Source organism: Miniopterus natalensis, chromosome 9 (genome assembly GCF_054644295.1).
Source record: "Miniopterus natalensis isolate mMinNat1 chromosome 9, mMinNat1.hap1, whole genome shotgun sequence".
Lineage (NCBI taxonomy): Eukaryota > Metazoa > Chordata > Mammalia > Chiroptera > Miniopteridae > Miniopterus > Miniopterus natalensis.
Window position 1 is genome coordinate 19,755,009 of NC_142089.1, and position 22,097 is coordinate 19,777,105.

The following is a 22,097-nucleotide window of genomic DNA, read 5'->3' on the forward strand; positions in this document are numbered from 1 at the left end:
AAGAGGGAGTTAAGAAGGAATTAAGGTGCTCAAAGGTACTTGTTTTGTACCTAAGAAGGATAGAAATAATGACTAATTTTAGGCTTTATTAGAAAAATATAAAATTATATTTGTTAAAAATTTGAGAAAACTATTAAAATGTATTTCCAAACCAGTGGAGGGAAAAAAGAGATGTAAAATAAATTTGATCAGTTCAATAGAAGGCAGAAAAGTAGGGGAGGAGCACAGCAAAGAAAAGCATATCAAATAGAAAATTTTTAAAGAGATGACAGAAATAAATCCAAATAAATCAGTAACCAAAATACATATAAGTGGATGAAATATGTCTACTAAACTCTAGCTCCATACTGCTTACAAGCAACACATCTAAACAGGAGGATATGGGAAGGCTGAAAATAAAAGGTGGAAAGGTAAACTGGAAAAGAAAGCAGCCATAGCAATAAAATCAGGAAAAACAGAATTCCAGGAAAAATCATTAGTAAAGATGAAAAGCAGCCTATTTAATGATAAAAGGGCCAACCTACCAAGAAGATACAATCATAAGTCTGAATACTTCTTAATAGTACTTTATCAAACTAAAAAAATTTAATAAAATTGCCAGGGAAAATGACGAATCCACAATCATGGTGAGACATTTTAACACACCTTTCTCAGAAATGGTAGATCAAACATGCAAAAAAAATCAAAGGTAAACACTTGAAAAATATAATGTATATGTCTGATCATATATATTATATGTGTATAAGAGGGAGGAAGCCTCGACAAACTCTAAGGAATAAATATCATACAGAAGGCATACTATGACCACAATGTAGCAAATTTAGAAATCAACAGTGAAAAGGTAGACCCCTCCCCCCAAAAATACATTTGAAACCTAAAAAATATATATATTCTAAATAATTCATGGGTTAAAAAAGAAACTGTGCTGAAAGTTACAAACCATCTCAAACTAAACAATGAAAACAGTGCACTTCAAAACTTATGAGAAGTAGCTATAGCAGTTTAGTTATAAGGGAATTTATAGTCTTAAAAGCACATGTTAGAAAATAAGAAACTGTGTTCAAGAGGTTGCAAAAAAGGCAAAGATGTTAGAAGAAAGAATATAATAACACAAAAGTAGTAGATGGAAGAAAATATTAATGATAAAAGAGAAACAAACAATAGAGGTGCTCACCAACACCAAAAGCTAGTTTTTTAAAGACTAGTAAAATATAATTTTAAAAAAATATTTAAATGATAAAATATACAAACCACAGGCAAGATTGATCAAGAAAGGGAAGAAGGAATGAAGAGAGGCATAACCTACAGATACAACAAAAGTTTATAAAATTGTAATACTATAACAGAATATTTGTGCCAAAACTTTTAAAATTGTATCAATTTTTGTAAACTGGTCTATGTTTTAGAAAAAGATAAATCACCAAAATTAAATCAAGAAGAAAAATGAAACCAGAATAAATCAATAACCACTAAAGAAACTGAAGCTGTAGTTCAAAAAGTTGCACCTACCCCCAAAAGGCATCAGGCTGAGACAGTTTTATAGGCAACCTTTACCAAACCCTTAAGGAACAGATAATTCCTACTTTACAGAAATTGTTCCAAAGAACAGAACACAGAGAGTGCTATCAAACTCATTTTAGGAGTCTAGCATAACCTAAATACCTGAACTAACAACAATAAAAACAAAATAGTAGGTCAGTATCACCCATGAACATAAATATAAAAATCTTAAGTCACAACTATTCAAAAAACCATCAAGGTGTATAAAAATAATGCATCAAGTCTGTGACCAAAACTGCTAGAGTTCAATATATCCATTCTTCTCTTTGTCTATTCCACAGCCTCCCTTGCAGCTAGATATCACCACGTGATGTGGCTTCAGCCAATTTGATACAGGTGAAAGTGTGTATGTGTAACTGTCAGGAAATATTTTTTAAAAGAAAGAGCTGCATCCCTCCTTCTCTCTTTTCCCTTCTACTGCTCAGAATGCAGACAAGAGGGCTAGAGCTTGACCTTCAGCTCCTCGGATATGAGATGTTACACAAAGGGTGGAAATGCAGTAAGATAGAAGGAGCCTCGGGCCTGACACTTCACTTCTATATCCAGGCTTTTTTTGTTTTGTTTTAAATGAGAGGGAAAAACATTAAGACACCATTGAGGCCCCATTACTCACAGCCAAACTTAATTGCAACTGATAATCGTATCAAGCAGGGTTTATCAAAGGAATGAAAGAGTGAGTCAACACGGAAAAATCCATTAATATAATTCACCAAATTACAAATGAAAAGAGAAAAATCTATGGTCATCTAAGTAGACTCTGAAAAAAGCATTCAGTAAAATTCCACTCTCATTTTCTATCTTTAGAAAATAAAAATGAAAACTCTTAGCCAACTAGGAATAGAAGGGAGTTTCCTCAACCTGATAAATAGTATTCATCAAAATCTGTAGCAAACATCATCATACTTATGAGCGGAAATTGAGAAGATATCCATCCACTAACATCAGGATTGGGACAAGTGTGGTACACTCAACAGTGAACTAGAAGTCCCATTCAAAGGAATATTACCAAAAAAGAAAAAAGAAAAAAAAGAAATTAAAAGAAACAGATTTAAACAAATGTTCTCATTTGCAGGAAAAAGATAACTGACTATATAGAAAACCCATTATGATTTTCAAATAAACTATGAGTCCTAATAAAAGAGAGTAGCAAAGTTGCTAAATATAAAATCAATATATAAAACTCAACAGTGTCCCCATAACACCAGCAGTGCCCAATTATAAAATACAATAGAAAAAAAAGATCCACAACACAAGATCTTCCATAATGCAAAAGTCCATCACCTTTCCTCCCCATATCCACTATTACTTGTCTCAGAATCATTCTCCACCCAGCAGCTAGTGATTTTTTATAAACATAAATTAGATCATGTCATGCTCCTTTAACCTTTTAATGGCTACTCATTAGTTACAATTAAACTCTACTTCTTTACCATGCCCATGCTCGGCATGACCTGGCCCCTGCCACTGTCCCATCCCATTCCACACCAGCCACATAAACCTTCTTTCAATTCCTGATGCAGGTCAAACTCTTTCCTGCCCCAGCACCTTCACATATGCTATTCCCTCTTCCTGGAAAGACTGTACCCCCTCCAACCCCCCATCATCACCTGAGTGTTCCTAGTCAATCCTCAAGCCTCAGTTTAAATGTCACCTGCTTAACCTAAATAAGCTCCCTTCTTTCTTAGCTCCTGTTTTTTCTTTCATATTCCAATCATAATGTGTAATAATACCCCAGTACATATTATGCTGTAATGAGTAATCATATTTCTATTCATGGATGATTTATTCCCCTCTAGGCCACACATAACTTCTATGAGGGCAAGAGTCATGTCTTTGATGTTTCCCTGAGCATTTAACAGGAGCTGTCATATAACAGATGCTTACTAAGTATTTTCTGAATGAATGACTCAGTGAATGAATGACAGAGTTTGCTGATTTAGCTGGAGTCTCGGTAGAATGCCTACTCTACTCTTCCCAGGATTTAGGCTCGTTAGGAGGAATAAGGGGACCCCATGTATCTGGATGAGATACATGGGCTTGGTTTATGATCCACGGGGCAGCATTAGAGTAGGGGGACGGGCCGCGTGCTGAACACAGAGCCGCATCCATCCATAACTCCTAACCCACCTCTCAAGAAACTCGAGTCATGAACTTGAGGAATTGGGTTGGCCATAAAGTGCTACTTTTCTGTGATCTTTATAGAATATTAAGAGTTTGGAGGACAGCAGCTTTCAGGAGTGATGGGGGCAAAAAAAGCAAATTTTTGCCACCCTTGATGGAGGCATTTACAGCCTCAGGAGCATGTGGAGCTGCAGGGAGAACTGGAGTAGGGTGGAGAAAAACGGTGAATCCCAGAGGAACCCCAAGTAGATCAGATCAGGCACACACACAAGACAGCTCTCAGATATAGTTGGGGGAACTCTAGGGGAGGCAACTGGGAACAGAGCTGCAAGGAATTGCTACTGGGACTCTAGTTTTATTCCTCCAGTGGGTATGGCCTAACCAACACAGGTTACCATGCAAATCTCACAGCCAGCCCCACACAGGTTCCAAGACACCATACTTAGGGCCACTGGCCTGGTGGCATTGCAGCCCAAAGGGCAGATGGGCCACATGGGCACTGCCACATGGTCATCAGAGAAAGCATCTTCCCACAGGAACTCAACAACAGAGGGACTTCTCCCAGTACTCCCTCCAGAGCTCACAATGCTAATTCTTCCATTAGAAATTAAGGAAGCAATGTTTCTGAGGCCACCTAATGCCAGAATGCTGGCTCCTGGTAATTCTACCATCTCCGGTACACAACTGACTCAGGCATACAATAGGTACCCCCAATTGGTTAAATGCTGTGTGAGCCAAGTGAGGAGGAGTACTATATGTGCCAGGGGCCCCTGAGAGCCCATCCTCTTATTTATTTGTTTTCCTTTGAGCTCACATACTTGTATACCACAGGAAGGAACAAGGGATGGGCAAAATCCTCTTATCCCCTGTAAAGGACAATTGTTGGAGACCTGCTCAGCACCTACCTGTTACCTCTCCCTCCCCTCAACCTCTGTATAGCCCCTGTCCACCTCAGGCCACCTGGGACAGGCATGGGGACAAGGAGCTCACTTTAGATTTGATGAGTGCCCGTTTCTGTGGATAGCCTCACTGGCTGCTCTCACTCCTCCCGGATAAAAGCGCTTGGTCTAAGCCAGGCAGGGAAGGTGCCCGGGGAGACCAGGCCAGGGACGTCCATGTGCAGTCCCCTCTCCTCTCGTCCCCCAAGGAAGGTGAGAGGCCCGCTCGGCCCTACCTCTTGTCTTCTTCCACCTGCACGCCTATGGAGTGGAACTCTCTGCGACTTCTGTTCTCCGTGTCCGAGTCTGAGATCGTCTCCACCTGGCGGCAGGGTTGGGGAGTCAGCGGCGGGGCTAGACCCAGGGCGCAAGCCCTTCCCCAGCGAGAAAGACCAGCAGTGTCTGAGCCCCAAGCCAGCCGGCAGGTCCTGCAAGGACAACTTGCCAGGGCAAGATGAGAGGCTCAGGAAGTCAGGGGCATTAAGGTGGCAAATTCTGGGGACCACTCTCCACTCGCCAGGGGGGGTGATGGTGCCAGAAAGCGGGACAAGGGAGCGGGCTGGGAATAGCTGGAGCAGGCCAGTCCACGGCCAGGCACAGGGGCTACCTGCGGATCGGAGGAAGCCAAGGCCTACGCGTCCAGGCGCCCCGAGGCCCCACTCCGCCGCTCCCCAGGGGCGCCCTTCCTCACCTGCACCCCGATGGACGGCCGCCACTTCCGCTGCCGCGCCAGGCTCCGCAGCTCCTCCCTGCCGGGGATGGTCTTGATGATGAGTGTGGGGGGCTTGGGGCTGGCCCGGGGCGGCACCGGCGCCAGCTCCAGGGTGCGCGCGCCCAGGGCGGGGCCGTCCAGCCCGTCGGCGGAGCTGCAGCGCCGGGCGGGGCCCTCGGCGGCCGTGAAGCTCTCGTGGGCGGAGTCGGTGCTGCTCTGGGCGGTGATGGAGATGCGGGGCGGGGCCTGGCTTCCCGGCGGGATGGGCGGCGGGGCCTTTCTGAAGTTGAAGGCTGCGGCCGGGGACGCAGAGAGGCGCGGAGGGTGAGAAACGGGTCCCGGCAAGTGCCACCCCACATCCCCACGGGATGCCTCGGTCTCCACGGGCTGCCCCCTACGGAGCCAAGGGTTGTTCTCATCCAGCCCAGAGGGGCAAGCGATCTGCCCAAGGTCACACAGCACAGCGGTGGCAGCGGCCGGAACCAGAACCTAGGGGGCGCTCTCCAAGCGAGGGTCGGGCTGGGGGCAAACTAGTGGTACTCACAGGAGCCGGGCCTCCCTGAGACAGAGGCAGGGGCAGCGAGGAGGGGCAGGCAGTCGTCGTCTTGAGAGCAGCCGGCCTGGATGGCCCGGAGGTAGCTGTGGCTCCGCATGCGGAAACAGCCGGGCAGGTCCAGGGCGTCCACGGCTTGGGATTCGAGCTCCCCAAACACAGACCCGCACACAGCCTCCAGTTGCTGGTTCAGCTCCTCGCTGAGCTGGGGGCGAGGGCGAGAGGATAGTTACTGGGGTGCTGGGTGGGGTGGGGGGTGTCTCTGAGGCACTCTGCGTAGGAGTATGTCTAGATCTGCAGAGGTCTCTGTGCAATTCCTCCGCATTTGGACTAAAAGAAGCCGTCACTCTGCAAAGGAGGATGAAGGCACCTCTGTCCTGTGCTGCTCCCCGAAATGCCTTGAGGGTCCGGTCTCTCCTCTAAATACTCCTCCCTCCGCCCCATCTATGCCTCTCCCAGGTGTGTGGCTGTACCTCAGCCTCCAGACCACCCATCTTCCTCCCCACCGAGGCCCAGCCCCTCACGCTTCCCTCACCTGACCCTGAGGGAGAGGAACAGGGGCTTGACAGCCACCCTCCTGCCCAGTATGGGGGTAGGGGGCTGCAGGGAAGGCCAGCTTTTATTTCACTACTTATGATCCACTAGATCGTAAAACTGACGGAAAGCAACTTATAGAGATATATACCATGCGGCAGGACAGAAATTCACCATTATGGGATGGAGCAAAAGTTATTAACCTTCAAGTGTTCCAGGCCTCCCCCCACCTTCTGCCCACCAACTAAGGCTCTGGTTTGGCCCAAGGGTTCCTTCCCTGCCTTCCGCCTCAAAGGAAAGTTCAGTGCTGGATAAGGTTCTTGTTTTTGTTTCTGATATTTTGTGGTGCAGAATCCATAGTGTTAAAAAAAAATTCAAGCAACTAAGAAAAAAGCAAAACAAAGATTTTGTTCACAGAACCATGTCACACAACACTGCACTAGGACTAAATATACCATGGAGGCTGCAGCTTCATTTGTGTTACATGAGCAAACTGGCGCAAAGGCAAAAATGAAGGTAGGAAAGGAAGGTGGCCCAGGGGTAAGCTCTACCCAGAGCACAGGATGGGTGCACATCTGACCCCGAGCTTCAGAGCAGCCAAAGCATCGAGGAGTATAGCCTACGGGTTGCCCACACAGGCTGTGAAGTGAGACCACCTGAACTCAAGTGCTGGCTCCGCTACTTCTTAGCAGTGTGGCCTAAGAAAGTTGCGTAAAAGTTTTGGGGCCTCAGCTTAATCATCTGTCCAATGGGAATGATAACGGTACCATCTCCATGGTCTATTTGAAGGAGTAAAAGGAAAACACAACAAAAACCTGAGAGGCACTTCGTGCAGATACTGGCACATAGTAAGCAACTCAGTCAGCGGCATGTGTAGGTCTCAGGGACTAAACACAGGCCAGCGCTCATGAGAACCACAACTCTTCCTGTCACTGAGCCCAAGAGGAATTCCCCCATGAGTGAGTGTGTAGAGGCCAAAGAATGAAGTCATGGACAAGGGCGTCAGTAGCATCCACATGGTAAATGTGACAGCAAGTATCCCATGGCTGCATCTTGTAACGTCTCCCAGGAAAGACTCATGGCATCATATTTATGTGCAGTCCACAGAGGCCCAAAGGAGTGGCTTGATCCATGTGTAAAATGCAGCTCAGTGTTTCCATAACTTAGCTTCAAAAGCATAATATTATATCATGAGATGCTACATCAAATTGAGGAGGAATTTTCATCCCATTCTACTAATGGGCAAACTAAGGCCCTGAGAGGGTAGATGAATTATCTAAAGATGCCCAGCTTGTATGCCAGGTTTCTTGGCTTTCATGCCAGGCTTACTGAGCATCAGAATCTCCTAGGGAACTTGTTAATCTGATATTAACTCAGGCCCCACCTCAAGAATCTGACCCCAGGGCTCTTTAACTATATGCCTCTCTTTGCTTTGGCTGCTTTGAAGCCCGGAGCCAAATTTGCTGGAGATTCAGACTCAGTGGTTCCAATGTGGGGCCAGTAATTTAAAAAAGGACTGTCTGGACTTCTTTTGGCAGCTTTTTCTAAAGGAACTTTATTACAAGTGTGCAGAAGTCATAGATCATGGAAAAATTAATCCAAGATCCTGTGGAAATTAAGTTCATCCACATTTGATTGGCATAAGCCTGACTCCTGTGGCAGTTGTGGCTTCACCACAACTCTTATAAGTCTCCTTCTTAGTTTCCTATCTATGGGCCTCTGGGGTACCAAGGACCAGCAGCAGCAGGGTATTTCCTGAAGCTCAGGAGCTGATCTAACTCCTGCTACTTCTAAGCCAGGTTCAGGATACTCCCCCACTAGAACTAATTGGGCCCAGAGGGTCTCTCGTGGAGCATAGAAGAGCTGACCTAACCCCAGCAGAGAGCAATCTGGTCTCAATTCAGGATGCCAGGGACGGAAGAACGCCCACTCTGCAGCTTATCTCTGTATCACCAGCCCTCTTCTGTATGTCAAGCACTAGGCATAATACCTGGCACAAAGCAGATGCTCAGTGAACATCAGCTACTATTATTAGTAGCACGAGGTTCTTAAATCACAGTGGAAATGCCTCTCAGAGACCTTTCTTTCCCAGGGGTTCTGGAGGTCTTGAAATCCCAACCATATGTTATCCCCACAATGAACTCTATGCAAGGCAAAGAGAGACAGAGGGTGAGAAGCTCTCTGGGGCCACACACTTCCCATCTCTACAAGCCAAGAGGAGTTTCTGGGGTTGAACAGGAGACCAGGACCCAAGAGAAATACAGAATCATACAGACTCACAGAGGAATATTGCACCTGAGTTGATCTTGACTGTATTATGATTATGAAATTGCAACATTATACTGTGAATTCTCCTATTATTCCTGAACTGCCTTCCACCCTGCTCCCCAGCTCCCACTTTCAGAAGAATCCAAGAAACCTCTTGGGAAATAAGAACCTGAACCTTTCTCCAAACCAGACTCAGACTCAATAAATATTTCCAAGGGTGTGGAAGATTTAGAAGAAAATATTTGTTTGGGACTAATTGAAAATTGCCCATGGTAGAGTTGGTGGGTCCAACTGGGGGCTAGGCAACATGCTGTATACTTTATATATGTCATTTAGTTTAGATAACCTTAAAAATCCTCCCATTTCAAAACACTCTAAAACACCGGATAAAATATAATGTTGCTTTATATGCATAGCTGAGCTCATAAGAAAGCAAGATAAGTCCCCAGGGGACAAAAGCAAAGAGGAAACTGGAAAATCAGAATAATAACTGTGTGAGTCAATGCTGCAAACAGCCCAGTGGAGGTGGAAAGTGAAGGGAGGGGTTGCTGGTCTCAGTAACCCAAGGGCTTAGGTTTTAACATTTTACGGGGAGCTGTAAGGTTTGAGGCCCACATGAAGCACAGAATTGGAATGAGCACCTGCATAAAAGTAGGAAAAGGGAGACCTTTGGTGAAAAGGTAGACTAGGGAAAAATATTATTAGCACAGATTGATGATAAGGAAGCTAGTCTATAAGTCTAGGCACTGTGGGGAAGGGAAAGGAAGCAAATCTTCTAAGAATTTGTATCCACAAGCTAATCTTCATGCAGACAGAGGATTCTGCCAGACCCACCTAAATTAAAAAGTAACATAAAATCGTCCTGGAACAAGAATGAGTTAAATAGTAGATGAGACACAAGTGAAGAGAATATTAGTGAACCAGAAGATATATCTGAGAAACTTACCAGAAGGGAGCATAGAGAGGCAAAGAGATGGAAAAAATGAAGGAGAGGTTAAGACACATGGAGGAATGAATAAGAAGGTCCCCCGTACAACTAATAGGAGTTTCAGAGGAGAGACTAGATAGAATGTGGAAGAAGTAATACTTGAAGAGATAATGATGGTGGTTGAGAAATTTCTAGACTTTTGACTTCAGGCATGACAGAATAAAAACAAGAAAGAAAAAAAAATGGGTGGAGACATCAGAGTCTGCATTTGGCAGGGAAGATGGATTTCACAGATTTAGTCCTGAGATTAACAAACAGACAAAACAATAACAACCTTCAAGGTAAAATAAGAATACAGATATATTACCTAAAATGTTCAGTATTCAACAACAAAAATGAAAATGAAACATTCAAATAAATAAGAAAATGCAAATGTTCCCAAATGTTTGATTTATCAAAGGCTACAAAGCAGCTATTATAAATATGTTCAAATAAGTAAAGAAAATCATGTTTGAAGATTTAAAAGAAATCATTGCAACAATGACTTAATGAACAGAAAATCGTAACAAAAAGATAGAAATTATTTTTTAAAAAGAACCAAATGAAAATTCAGAAGCTGAAAAGTACAATAATTGAAATAATTCACTAGAAGGGCTCAGAATAAGATATAATCAGTAAACTTGAAGCTAGATCAGTATAAATTATCCAATCTGAAGAATGGAGAGGAAAAAGACTAGAAATGAACAGAGCCTCAAAGATCTATGGGACAATATCAAGTATTCCAGTATACATGTAATGGAAACTTCAGAAGAAGAGAGATAGAAAGGTAAAGAAAAAATATTTGAAGAAATAATGGCCCTAAACTTTCCAAATTTGATGAAAAACATTAATCTACAGATTAAAGAAGCTCAATGAATCCAAAGTGGGTTAAACATAAAGAGATCTACATCCAGACACATTACAGTCAAAATGTTGAAAGTTGAAGACATTAATAGCAGCAAGAGGAAACAATTCATCACATACAGAAAAACAACATGATTAACAACTGGCTTTTCATCAGAAGCGATGACTTAAAGGCAGTAGAATGATATATTCAAAGTGCTAAAAAAAAAAAAACCTGTCAACAGGAATTCTATATCCAGCAAACTATCTTTCAAAAAATGAAGTAAGTTCAGCCAGGCGTGGCTCAGCGGTTGAGTATCAACCTAGGATCCAGGCGATCGGGGTTTGATTCCTGGTCAGGGCACATGCCCGGGTTGCGGGCCCCATCCCCAGTCAGGGGCATGCGGGAGGCCTCCGATCAATGACTCTGTCATCATTGATGTTTCTATCTCTCTCTCTCCCTCTCCTTTCCTTTCTCTGAAATCAATAAAAAAAATTTTTTTTTAAATGAAGTAAAACTACATTTCCAAATAAATATAGACTGAAGAATTTATTGGCAGCAGACCTATCTTACAAGAAATACTAATGCAAGTTCTTCAGGCTAAAAGGAGCAACGCCCAATGGTAACTCAAAATCACAAGAGGAAATGAACAGCACCAAAAATAGTAAATATGTGAATAAATATAAAAGACTCTATAAATATATTTTTCTCACTTCTTTAAAAAAATAAGATTGTACAAGGCAATTTATGATACCATCATTAATTTCTAATAATTGCTGGGTTTCTAACATGTATACAAATAATGTATATAACAATAACAGCACAAAGAGAGGAGAGAAGAAGGAGACATATTGGAAGAGTGCTTCTATATTTTACCAGAATTAATTAGATTTAATAAGTTAAGATACACATTGTAATTCCCAGCACAGCCACCAATAATCTGAGTAATGTTGTAAAAGGAATTAACAATAAAGAAATTAAAATGGTGTGCTAAAAGTACTTATTTATTTAATGCAAAAGAAGACAGTAAAAGAAGAACAGAGGAACAAATATTACATGACACAATCCAGTTATATCAATGATCACATTAAGTGTGAATGGACAAGACAAGCCCATTCAAAAGGCAAGGACTGTCACACTGAATATAAAAGCAAGTAGGCTGAAAGTAAAAGGATGAAGAAAGATGTACCAGCAAACAGGAACCATGAGAGAATTTTCCAGACTTGATGACAGACATGAATCTTCGTATTAGGGAACACACAGATACACATCATAGTGAAACTTCAAAACACCAAAATCAAAGACAAGATTTCAAAAGCAATCAGAGAGAAATGAAAATTACCTACAAAGGCAATTAGATTAATAGCAGACTTCTCAACAGCAACAACAGAAGACAGATGACAAAGGGATATCTTCAAAACACTGAGAAAATAAATGTAGATCTAGAATTCTATAATAAACTAGATTATGTTTAGTTTACTACTAACATTCACTGAAAAAATTACAAAGAATAGACTTTAAAAGGAAGGAATGGCCCTGACCAGGTGGCTCAGTTAGTTGGAGCATGATCCCACACACCAAAAGGTTGCAGGTTTGATTCCTGGTCAGGGCACATACCTACGTTGTGAGTTCAATCCACAGTCGGGGTGTGTACAGGAGGAAACTGATCAATGTTTCTCTCTCACATCAATGTTTCGCTCTCCCCCCAACATCTTCCTCTTTCTCTAAATCAATAAAACATATCCTCAGGTGAGGATTTTTAAAAAAGAAAAAAAGGAAGGAATGAAATGGGGGTGAGTTAAAGATGTAAGTATATATGGTCAACTACTAAGAGTGTAAAATGTAACAACAATATTAAAGACTAATTTGCAGAAGTAAAAAGAAGGTAGAACTTAAATACTGGGCAACAAGCAGTGTAAGAAGGGAAGGGGAGATCAAAATTCAAGTGTCCTAAGGTCTTTTCATTGTTCAGGAGAAGGGTAAAAGATTGTCAACTTCAGACTTTGCTCATTCAAATATGCACACTGAATTATAAGAGTAACCATAAAGGATGAAAATGGAATAATAACTGCCCAGCCAGTGTGATATTTAGTGGGGAGAGAAATGAAGGAAACTCAATTGACCCAAAAGAAGGCAGCAGAGTAGAGAAGCATCAGCCAAAACAGCCGGATAAATAGAAAGCACAAGGTAAGATAACAGAAATAAATCCAGCCCTAGCTGGTTTGGCTCAGTGGTTAGAGTGTCGGCCTTCGGACTGAAGGCTCCCAGGTTCGATTCCAGCCAAGGGCATGTACCTTGGGTGCAGGCTCAATCCCTGGCCCTGGTTGGGCCACATGCAGGAGGCAACCAATCGATGTGTCTCTCTCACATCCATGTTTCTCTCTCTCTCCCCCTCCTCCACTCTCTCTGAAAAGCAATGGAAAAAATATCCTTCACTAAGGATAAAAGGAAGGAAGGAAGGAAGGAAGGAGGGAGGGAGGGAGGGAGGGAGGGAGGGAGGGAGGGAGGGAGGGAGGGAGGGAGGAAGGAAGGAAGGAAGGAAGGAAGGAAGGAAGGAAGGAAGGAAGGAAGGAAGGAAGGAAGGAAGGAATCCAAGCATATCAGTAAATCACAATAAATATAAATATACTATATACTATATACTATATATTCAAGAAATCGTCAGAATGTATATAAAATAAAATCTAGCTATAAACTATTTACAAAAGATATATGTAAAACATGGGAAAAAATTTTTTGAAAGATGTTCTGTGAAAATATTAAATCAAAACATAGACTTAAGGGCAAAAAGTATTACATTATTATAGATAATAGAATGACATCTCTAGTGTGTTAGACCTGTTTCCTGTTCTGTAAAGCAAAGATTATAAGCTATACCTCCCAGGAGAAATAAGCAATGAATGCGCAAAGTGCTGAGGAGAAGAAAAGAAAAAGAAAAAACAGAGAAGAGAAATAGAAAATGCTGGGAGAAGAAAGGACCAAAATTTAAATTTTACAACGTTTGGGGAAAGACTTGAAAGAACTGAAGGAGGGATCCGTGAGAGTGTCTGGGAAGGAGAGATCCAGGCAGAGGGAGCAGCAGATGCAAAGGCCCTAAGACTGGAGCGTATTTGTGGTGTCGGGAGCAGCAAGGGGACCAGTACGGCTGGAGAGGGTGAGGGGAGGGAACAGTGTGAGGAGAGGGACTCGGAGGTAGCAAGGACCAGATTTTGCAGGGCCTTATGTATCATAGTAAAGTCCGTGAATTTTCCTCCAAGTAAGGTGAGGGTTTTGAGTGAACAAGAGCAAGAGCAGAAGACCAACTAGAAGGCAGTGCAACAGGACAGACAAATGAACACGGTGGCCTGGCCTGGAGTGGTGGCAGTGGAGATAGTGAGGGGCGGTGGGGTCCCGGATGCACGCTGAAGGGGGGCCCAACAGGATTTGCTGGAGGACGGGATGTGGGATGGGAGAGAGAGAAGGGAGTCAAGACTGACTCAAGCTGTTAGACCCGAGTTCCTGGAAGGATAAAGTTGCCATTACCTGAAACAGAGAAGACACTGGGTGAAGCGAGGGATTTGGAGCGAAGGTTTACTTCCAGACATCTTAAGTTTGAGATGTCTACTAAACATCCAAGTGAGATTTTAATATACCATTAGATATACATGCCTGGCACTTATGGGCGGATTTGGGCTGGAAATATACATTTGGGAGTTATCGGGCTCTAGATAATCATTAAAGCCATGAGCCTCAAAGAAATGAGCTCACCTAGGAAGTAAGTGTAGAGAGAAATCCAGGAATTAAGCCCCGAAAAACTCCAATGTTCAGGTCCTGGAGAGTTTCAGGCACAGACTGAGTTAATAAGCAGCCAGAAAGAGAACCTAGAGGAACCTAAAAGGTGTGGTGTCCTCAGAGCCAACTGAGTAAGGTGTCTCAGGAAGGAAAGAGTCATCAGCTGTGTTAGATGTTGCTGCTGGGTCAGGTAAAACAGGAACTGCGTGTTAACTAGTGGCTTTAGCAGCAGAGGCTGGTCTGAGGGGAAAAGGTGGCTGTGGCAATCAGATTCCCTGATTCAGGAAATGTAACAAAGAAATGCTGAGAGACTGCAGCAGCCAACAACAGGAGCCAAAGTGGACAGCCTTTTGCATTGCTTTTTTCCCCAGCAAACAGTAAAAATAGCTAACCTTTATGGACTGCTGGCTATGTGCCAAGAACACTATTATGATGCCTATTTTTAAATAGAAAAAGTGGGGCTCAAAAAAGTCAAGTAGCTTGCCCCAGGTCACTCAGCTGGTAAGTAGCAGAGCTGGAATTCAACCCCATCTCATGCATTTAATTACTAAACCTACTTGCTTCCCTTTAGTTAAGGGAAAGTCTACACTTAGATATGGAACTCAAAATTATAAAATAGCAATTTGAGGCCAGGTACCTTGTGTTTACATACATTTTCTCACTGAATGCTCACAAAACCCCTGTGAGATAAATACCACTACTATTGTCATTTTAAAGATGAAAAAAACAGAGGCATTGAGAGATGTCATGCTGGTGGTCCCACAGGTGGAGGTGGTGGGGAAAGAGGCCCAGATCACCTGAGACTGCAGCTCTGCCTGTCCCGTCTGTATAATCAATCCTGCCTTTTGCGTGGGGTGGGCTGGGAGCAATCAGGCCAGGTCAGGATTGGGGAAGTGAGAGGTCTGAGGATGCCCTTACATGCTCATCACTTTCAGGACACTTGGTTTCTAAGGATATGACTCTGAGATCTCCAATCCAAGTCAGTTCCAGGAGGCCCAAGGCAGGCTTCCCAGCTCCCCCAGAATCAGACCTGCACTCCCTCCCTGGCCAGGCCTTTGATTGTAAGGCCTACACTGAGCATGGGACTGAATCTCCTTCCCACCCTTTCCTTCGGGCATGCTGGGCCTCTCCCTACCTGTCCGGTGGTGAGGGAACGGCTGTAGCCAGGGATGGAGCTCCGGGGATGGATCCGGGGTGGGACGCAGCAGCTGGGAAAGGTCAAAATTCCAGATTCAGAATGGGGGTCAGTGAGGAGGCACGGGGGAGCATGAGAGCACTGGGGGCCCTGAGCGGACTCTACCCCTCAGAAGCCCCCAGACAGAGATCCCACAGAAGACTCCTGGGTAAAGGTAAAGGGACTCCCCCAAAGAGGCACTCAGGAGCTAACAGAGTGACCCCTTCTTTACATGGAGCATACTCCCCAGTTGAACCTTAAGCAGGGAACGGACTGGCACTCACTCTACACACATCTGCAGGGACCCAGCATCAGGCCCTCCTCCCGCCCCCCCCGCCCCCCCCGCCCCCCCAGTCCTTACTTGATGCGGGCCTGGTCCACGCTGGAGGAGCGGCGGGAAGTGAAGCGCCGGGCCATCGCTTTGGGAGACGTCTTGGGGCTGCCGTCGGAGTCCCCGCTCTCCTCATCCCCCATGGCTTTGATGTAGCTGCCGCTCCGCATCCTGCGGCAGGGGATCTCCCCGTCTTTGCCCCCAGTGGGGTAACCCCCCCAATCATCTTGCGGCACCTGCAGGGACAGGGGCCTCTGTCTCTCAGACACGTCCCTACTTAACCTGCAGGCCTGGGGCCTCCTTCCCCACTGCCAGTGGGAGCGCACTATCCTGACCCGGGCAGGTCACACTCCGGAGCTTACAGGCTGGGAGCAGGAGGCAGGTCGCCTGGCCGGGCCACACCCTCCCTTACGGGAGATGCCTCACCATCCTGCATGGCCCTTGCGCTACTTAATTGAAGTCAACCTAGAGAGTTAGGTGGGTGGTGACATGCTAGGTGCCAAAATGTCAAAGATCAGAGGTCAAAGTGGCCTGTGTCAACCCATCCCCGGCGGTGAAGTATGGCCTGACCTCAGTTACCTTTTACCCTCCCTTGTCCCTCACCCTCATAAGCTGCTTGTATCCCAAAACCTCCATCTCTCCTCCCTTTCTTCTGCAAGGAGCCATAGAGGGTTTTAGACAGGGGAGTGACATCAGATTTGTGTTTCAGAAAGAGCATTCTAACAGTCTAAACAGAGGATGGATGGTGGAGGGCCAGGGGAGGGCAGGGGCTAAGGTGGCAGGAGACCACCCGATGGGGAGGCTGATCCTGCTCTCCAGGCAAGAGATGCAAAGGCCTAAATTAAGACAGTGACACTGAGGGGGAAGAGATGGAAATGAGAGGTGTTAAGGAGCATCAGTGAGGCTGATTAGGTGTGGGGGGTGAGGGGGCAGGGAAGAGTCGAGGTTGACTGGGAGGCTGCTGCTGAGGACCTGGGGGATGGTGCTGTAGCTCACTGAGCCACAGAATCCCAGAGAAACAGGTGTGGGGACGGTGATAGCTCAGGGTTGAGCATGTTGAGTTCGGCAGAGGACTGTCGAGCAGGTGGTTGGATGTTTGGTTCTGCAGTTCAGTGGAGAGATCTGGGCTGGAGGCAGACATGTGGGAGTCATGGGCAGCAGCTGAATCCACAGGAGTGAATGAAAGGGCCCGGGGGGGGGGGGGGAGGCAGAGAAAGAGCTGGGGAGGAATCCACTGACATTTAAAAGGGACTGTAAAGAAAGGAAGAGAAGCCTATGGAGTCACCTGAGAAGGAGTGGGCAGAGGGGGTAGGAGGGGAGTCAAGAGAATGACATGTCATGGAAACAGGAGACATTTCAAGAATAAAAGGAGTTGATAATGTCAAATGTCATGTGCATTCAGAGGTTAGTAACTCAAGCTCAGAAGTTAGATCTATGTTCAAATTCTGGCCCCATGACTTGCTAGCTAAGTGAATTTGAGCAAAACGATGAATCTCTAAGCCTCAGTTTCCTCATCTGTGAATTGGTGATAATTACGTGGACATCACAGGGTTGGTGAGCCAGTATAGAGTGCCAGCGCATAGAAAGAGCTCACTGAACGTTGACTATAATTATTATAAGCATCGGAAGGCTCTCAAGAGACCTCTGCCAGGACACTTTAGAGGATGGGGTGTGGAAGTCAGCCTGTAGCAAAGGGGAGGGTGAAAGGAAGTGAAGTGGGTCTGTGGCCTAAGAACTTGGATGTAAAGGAAAAATAGGAGATGGGAGGGGGAATAAGGTTGAGGATTTTTTTTTTTTAGGATGAGAGACTTGGGCATGTTTTCAGGATGAGCGAAAAAGCCCGTAAAGATAGTCTTTAAATGTGGGGAGGGAGGGGTACAGACAGTTCAGGGACGAAGGGGGCCGGGTTTAAGCCCTGCTAGAGGTATCAGCCTGGGATGGGGGGTCCTGGCATCTCCTGAGCCAAAATGGAAGGGGTGAGGATGGCTGGGGATCTACATGAGTGAGCTGACAGAAAAGTGAGGGTGTCCACGCCGGTTAGCTTACACTGTAAGGAGTGAGTGTGAATGAAGGTGTGGGGGAGAGGGCTGGGGTGGGAGGTAAGATTTAAAACACCCATTATAAAGAGCAGGTTAAATTGGGGTGGGACTGGAGGTCTGAGAGGGCTCAGGGTTCGGGGGGGGGGAGAGAATGTGGGGATGAGACTGGTGAGGTGGTGAGGAAACAGACATCAGTGGGCACACAGGGACCCAGGGATGGGATGGGGCCCCATGAAGGAACCCACAGGGAGAACCAGGGTTGAGGGAGAGCTGGGGACCAGTGAGAGGTACAGGGTCTCAATAAAAGAGTTGGGGATCCAACAAAGACACTTAGTCTGATGGGGTCAGCTTCCTCTGCTCTCGTGCCAGGGGAGCCCCAGGCTGTCTGGAGGGTCCTTGCAGCCCCTTGTTCTCCCCCAAATGGGCTCAGACCTCCCTCTTAAGATGCCTTAGAACCCCAGACCCTGATGGATCATTCCCCTTCCCCATATTCTATGAGCCACAGGCAGGCAGAGAGCGGCAGGCTAGCAGATGGGACAGCCAGGGCGAGCTCTGCCACACTGCAGGGTTCCCACTCCGTAGCCACTGCGGAGCTCCTGCCTCCTCTGCAGGACACTGTGAGGTGCATATTAACAAGGAAGCCCCCAGGGAGGTCAGGGCAGCCCTGGAGTAGCAGCAGGGAGCAGCGGAGTGGAGGCGAGGCTCCAGAAAGGACGAGGGCTCGGTTATGGGGGAAGGGTCAGTACTCTCTCCGCACCCTTTTTGTTGGGCCCTTCAATTGCAGCTTAGAGAAGCTCTCCACCCAGGGAGGGGGCAATCCAAGGTCAACCCAAAAGTCCTGAATCCCAGCAGTCTCCAACCTCCCCTCCTGCTCCCACCCCTTCCTGCTTCCACTGTGATCCATCTGTTCCCTGGAGCTTTTGTGAGTCCCCCACCCAGAAGAGCCCTAACATGTGAACAACTTACCAGTAAGACCAGTGACACCCAAAAGACACGCGCAAGCTCGATTCCCATACCTTTGAACACGCTGTGGCTTCTTCCTGGAACAACCTCAATCCACTTCTGCACTGAGATTCAGTTCAGGGGACTTTCTTCCCAGAAGCTGCTCTGACCACCATCATCCCGGGGTAGGCGACAGGCGCCTCTGATCCCGTGGTGCCCACCGCACTCTCCCATCGCAGCCTTAGCGCACTGTGGTCTTCCTGCCTCCTTCTCTGTCCCACCTCTAAACTGAGCTCCTCACAAGCAGCATTTGTGTCTTCATCTTTATATCCACCGCACCCGGGAGATACCCACTGAATGAATGACTGTGGATTAGCTCTGTGGAATGTGGGTTTGGGGGGTAACCCTAAGTCTGCTGGACTTCTAGAATTTGTATTGACTTTTCCCTCTAAAACATCTCAGGGGGTGCGGGAGCGGTGCCTGAGACAAGAGAAGAGGAAGGTTGATGGTGAGACGAGCCCCTGACCCATCTCAGTAAGAAGATGGAGCGGACAGCTGGGATGGGTGAAGCCTCCATGAGGAGAATCAGTCAGAGCTTCTAGCTCATCTGCAGAGACCATGGACGTGGTGAGACAGGTTGGGGACAACATGCCAGCTATCAGCTGCACCATCCGATCCCAGGAAGCCCTGTCCTGGCTCAGGCTTCAGCGTGTCCCTCAGCCTAGGAAAACCCAGGGGACAGGTTCCCAGGCTCTTCCACAGCCTCAAAGGTGTCCCGCCACAGGCACCCCAGGATGACAAACGCCAGCAGAGGCGCATTCCCAAACCAACCTTCATATTCAAACAATATCTGGACCACCTAGATTTGAGAAGAAAGAGGTCTGGAGAAGGCCTGGGGGCAGGAGAGCTGCTTTCCAATTGCTGACCTCCAAACTCAAGGGTAGCTACAGCCGGGGAGCACCACACTTCCTGCCCACTGCCTACCCTCAACCGCATTCTGCCTCCAACTTCACAAGACAGAGGCCAGCACAGCTCGTCCAAAACAGCAGGCCAAGGGGAGGCCTTCTTGGCACCAACACACAATGTCAGAACAGAAGGGGCCCTTCATTGCACAAATGGGGAAACTGAGGTCCCAAAAGGGGCTCAAGGTCTTACAGAATGAAGCAGGGCAGAGCCTCCCTGCATCCAGACCCTCTATCATGGGAACAGCTGGCTCCCATCCAACCTTCTGCATAGCTTACTGGGTGACGACACTATGAAGGCTGACGACCCTGTTCCCCACCCCCACCAGAACCTCACCTGCAGATAGTGATAAGTCCTGGTTTTGGCCTTGGCCTCTGGACCCAGGAGCCCCTTGCCTGGCCCGGCCCCTGGGTATCCATCCCGGCCCTGGCTGACCATCATGGTATGCCAGGCACTTCGCTTGACCGATTGTCCATCCAGTGACATGGACATGCCAGTGCAGGCAAGACAGCGGCCTTCTGACCCGCCCGAGCGCCCCTTGAAGCTCAAGTCCCGGTAGGACCCATCTGGAGCCTCCAAGCAGAAGGGACCACCTGGCTCCCCAGGAGGCCGCCCACCCGCCAGGAAGCCACTATCACTGTCCAAGTTGTCATCAGAGCTCCACCAGCCAGCGGCCTTGGCCTGGTGCCGCCCATCCCCCTTGCGGTCCTTGCTCTTGCTCCTCTTGCCATGCCGGGACTGGTGGTGGTGGTGGTGGTGATGGTGATGGTGGTGGTGGGAGGTGTGGGGGCCTCCGGAGCCTGCGCCAGGGTAGCTGTCTCCCCCAGAGCCACCTCTTCCATCAGCCTTGGGCCCGTTATAGTCCCGCTTCCCCGGGGCCTCCAGAGAGTGGGACTTGGCAAAGAGCTTCTGCACGGAGTGAACCAGGTGCCGGATGCGGCTGGGGCTCTCACTGCGGGCCTCCGGGGCAGAGCCAGACCCCGGCCCAGGCCCGGGCCCGGGCCCCGCTGGACCTCGCTGGTATGGTAGCGTGTGGAAGCCATCCTGTTGAACTGGCAACTGCTTTTCAAACTGGTCCAGGAGTGTAGGAGGCAGGCGGGGGGCACCCTTGCCCTGTGGGTGGCCCACACAGTCTTCACAGGTGTCGAAGGGGCCCTGGCCGGGGTACATCCTGGGGAAGGTGCTGCTACCCCCCCCAACTCCAGTCCCCCCTGGCCCTCCCTCAGGGCCTACCGATGGCCCCTCACTCAGGCTCAGGGGCCCTTCTGGAGAAAGGTGTCCCAGGCCAGCTCTTGGGGCACAGAAGCGGGGCTCGGTGGAGAAGGCCTCCCCGGAGCCCAGCAGGTACGGGGCCCTGGCAGCTGGGCCCACGTCCATATGCTGCTGGTCAGCAAAGCGGGCTGGGCGGGGATGGCTGCCTCGGTCGCCATGGTAACCCCTCATGGCCTCAGCAAGGGCTCTTCATAGTGTTGGGGGCCAGGCCCCAGGAACCTCCTGGGAAACAGGGAGAAAATGGATTCAGATTGAACAAAAGGCCACTATACCTAAAACTATCTTTTATTAGATATTCTGGTATCCCTTTGGTAATGCATATCAATTTATGGTGATTAATTATACTATCGTTCCACAAATGGGCTTCAAGTCCTTAAAAGAGCCATGCTAGACAAAGACACTAGCAAGGGCACAAAATAATACTGTCATTCATCAAATGCTGCAAATCTGATAAATACTTCTTCACGAGAGGAAATGCCCTCAGCCAAATGGGTTTTTAAAAAAATCCCAGGGTTAGCAGAAATAAAAGGATACCTAAGCAGATGTACAAAATAGTCAAAGAAACCCCTCATTAGGTGAACTGGCTTTTAACAAGCTGACTTGAGGCAAATTAATCCAGAGCCACACCTGACCCATCCCTACCCACTTGCACTGCTGTGAAGAGCCAGGCCCCAGGGTCACGATGCCCAACAGCAATAACCAAACAGAACACAGACCCAAATGTAAATATCCAGCTTGATTATGCAGGGAAACCCCTCCCCTTCCCTCCACATCCCGTTCCTCCCATCTGGCTGCAGGCCCATTCCCCCTCTCCCTACCACCGGGGTAGGAAGGAATAGCCTGAAACGACTCCTTTCCTCTTCCGGATTTCAAACTCTCCCCCGTGAAACTTCCCCTTTTGCGTGTTACCCCCACCTGCCACCCCCATTCCACTAAAGGGAAATCGTGAAGGGAGGAGAAACCATAACTGGGAGGAACGCTGGCTATAAGAGGCAACACCTGAATCCTACAATGGGATTGGAACCCAGGAGTTCCTCCTCCCAGGATCAGTGGGCTCCCAGGGCAGGGAGGTGATGGAGAGAGAACGTTGAAAGCAGTGCCCCTGGCC

The 22,097-nt window shown here is 47.2% G+C and overlaps 1 protein-coding gene across 1 annotated transcript in view; it reads right to left on the reverse strand.

The window, feature by feature from the left end:
• The window catches only part of DLGAP3 (DLG associated protein 3), a 33,748-nt gene that overhangs the window by 11,020 nt on the left and 631 nt on the right, over positions 1-22,097 (reverse strand). Inside the window, exons 2-7 of the mRNA XM_087820833.1 lie at positions 20,054-21,211; positions 15,804-16,009; positions 15,404-15,476; positions 5,876-6,089; positions 5,311-5,624; positions 4,856-4,941 (exon numbers count right to left, since the gene is read on the reverse strand). Of these exons, the coding sequence (XP_087676959.1) occupies positions 4,856-4,941; positions 5,311-5,624; positions 5,876-6,089; positions 15,404-15,476; positions 15,804-16,009; positions 20,054-21,160 (2,000 nt within the window). The 5' untranslated portion in view covers positions 21,161-21,211. The remainder of the gene's footprint in view (positions 1-4,855; positions 4,942-5,310; positions 5,625-5,875; positions 6,090-15,403; positions 15,477-15,803; positions 16,010-20,053; positions 21,212-22,097) is intronic.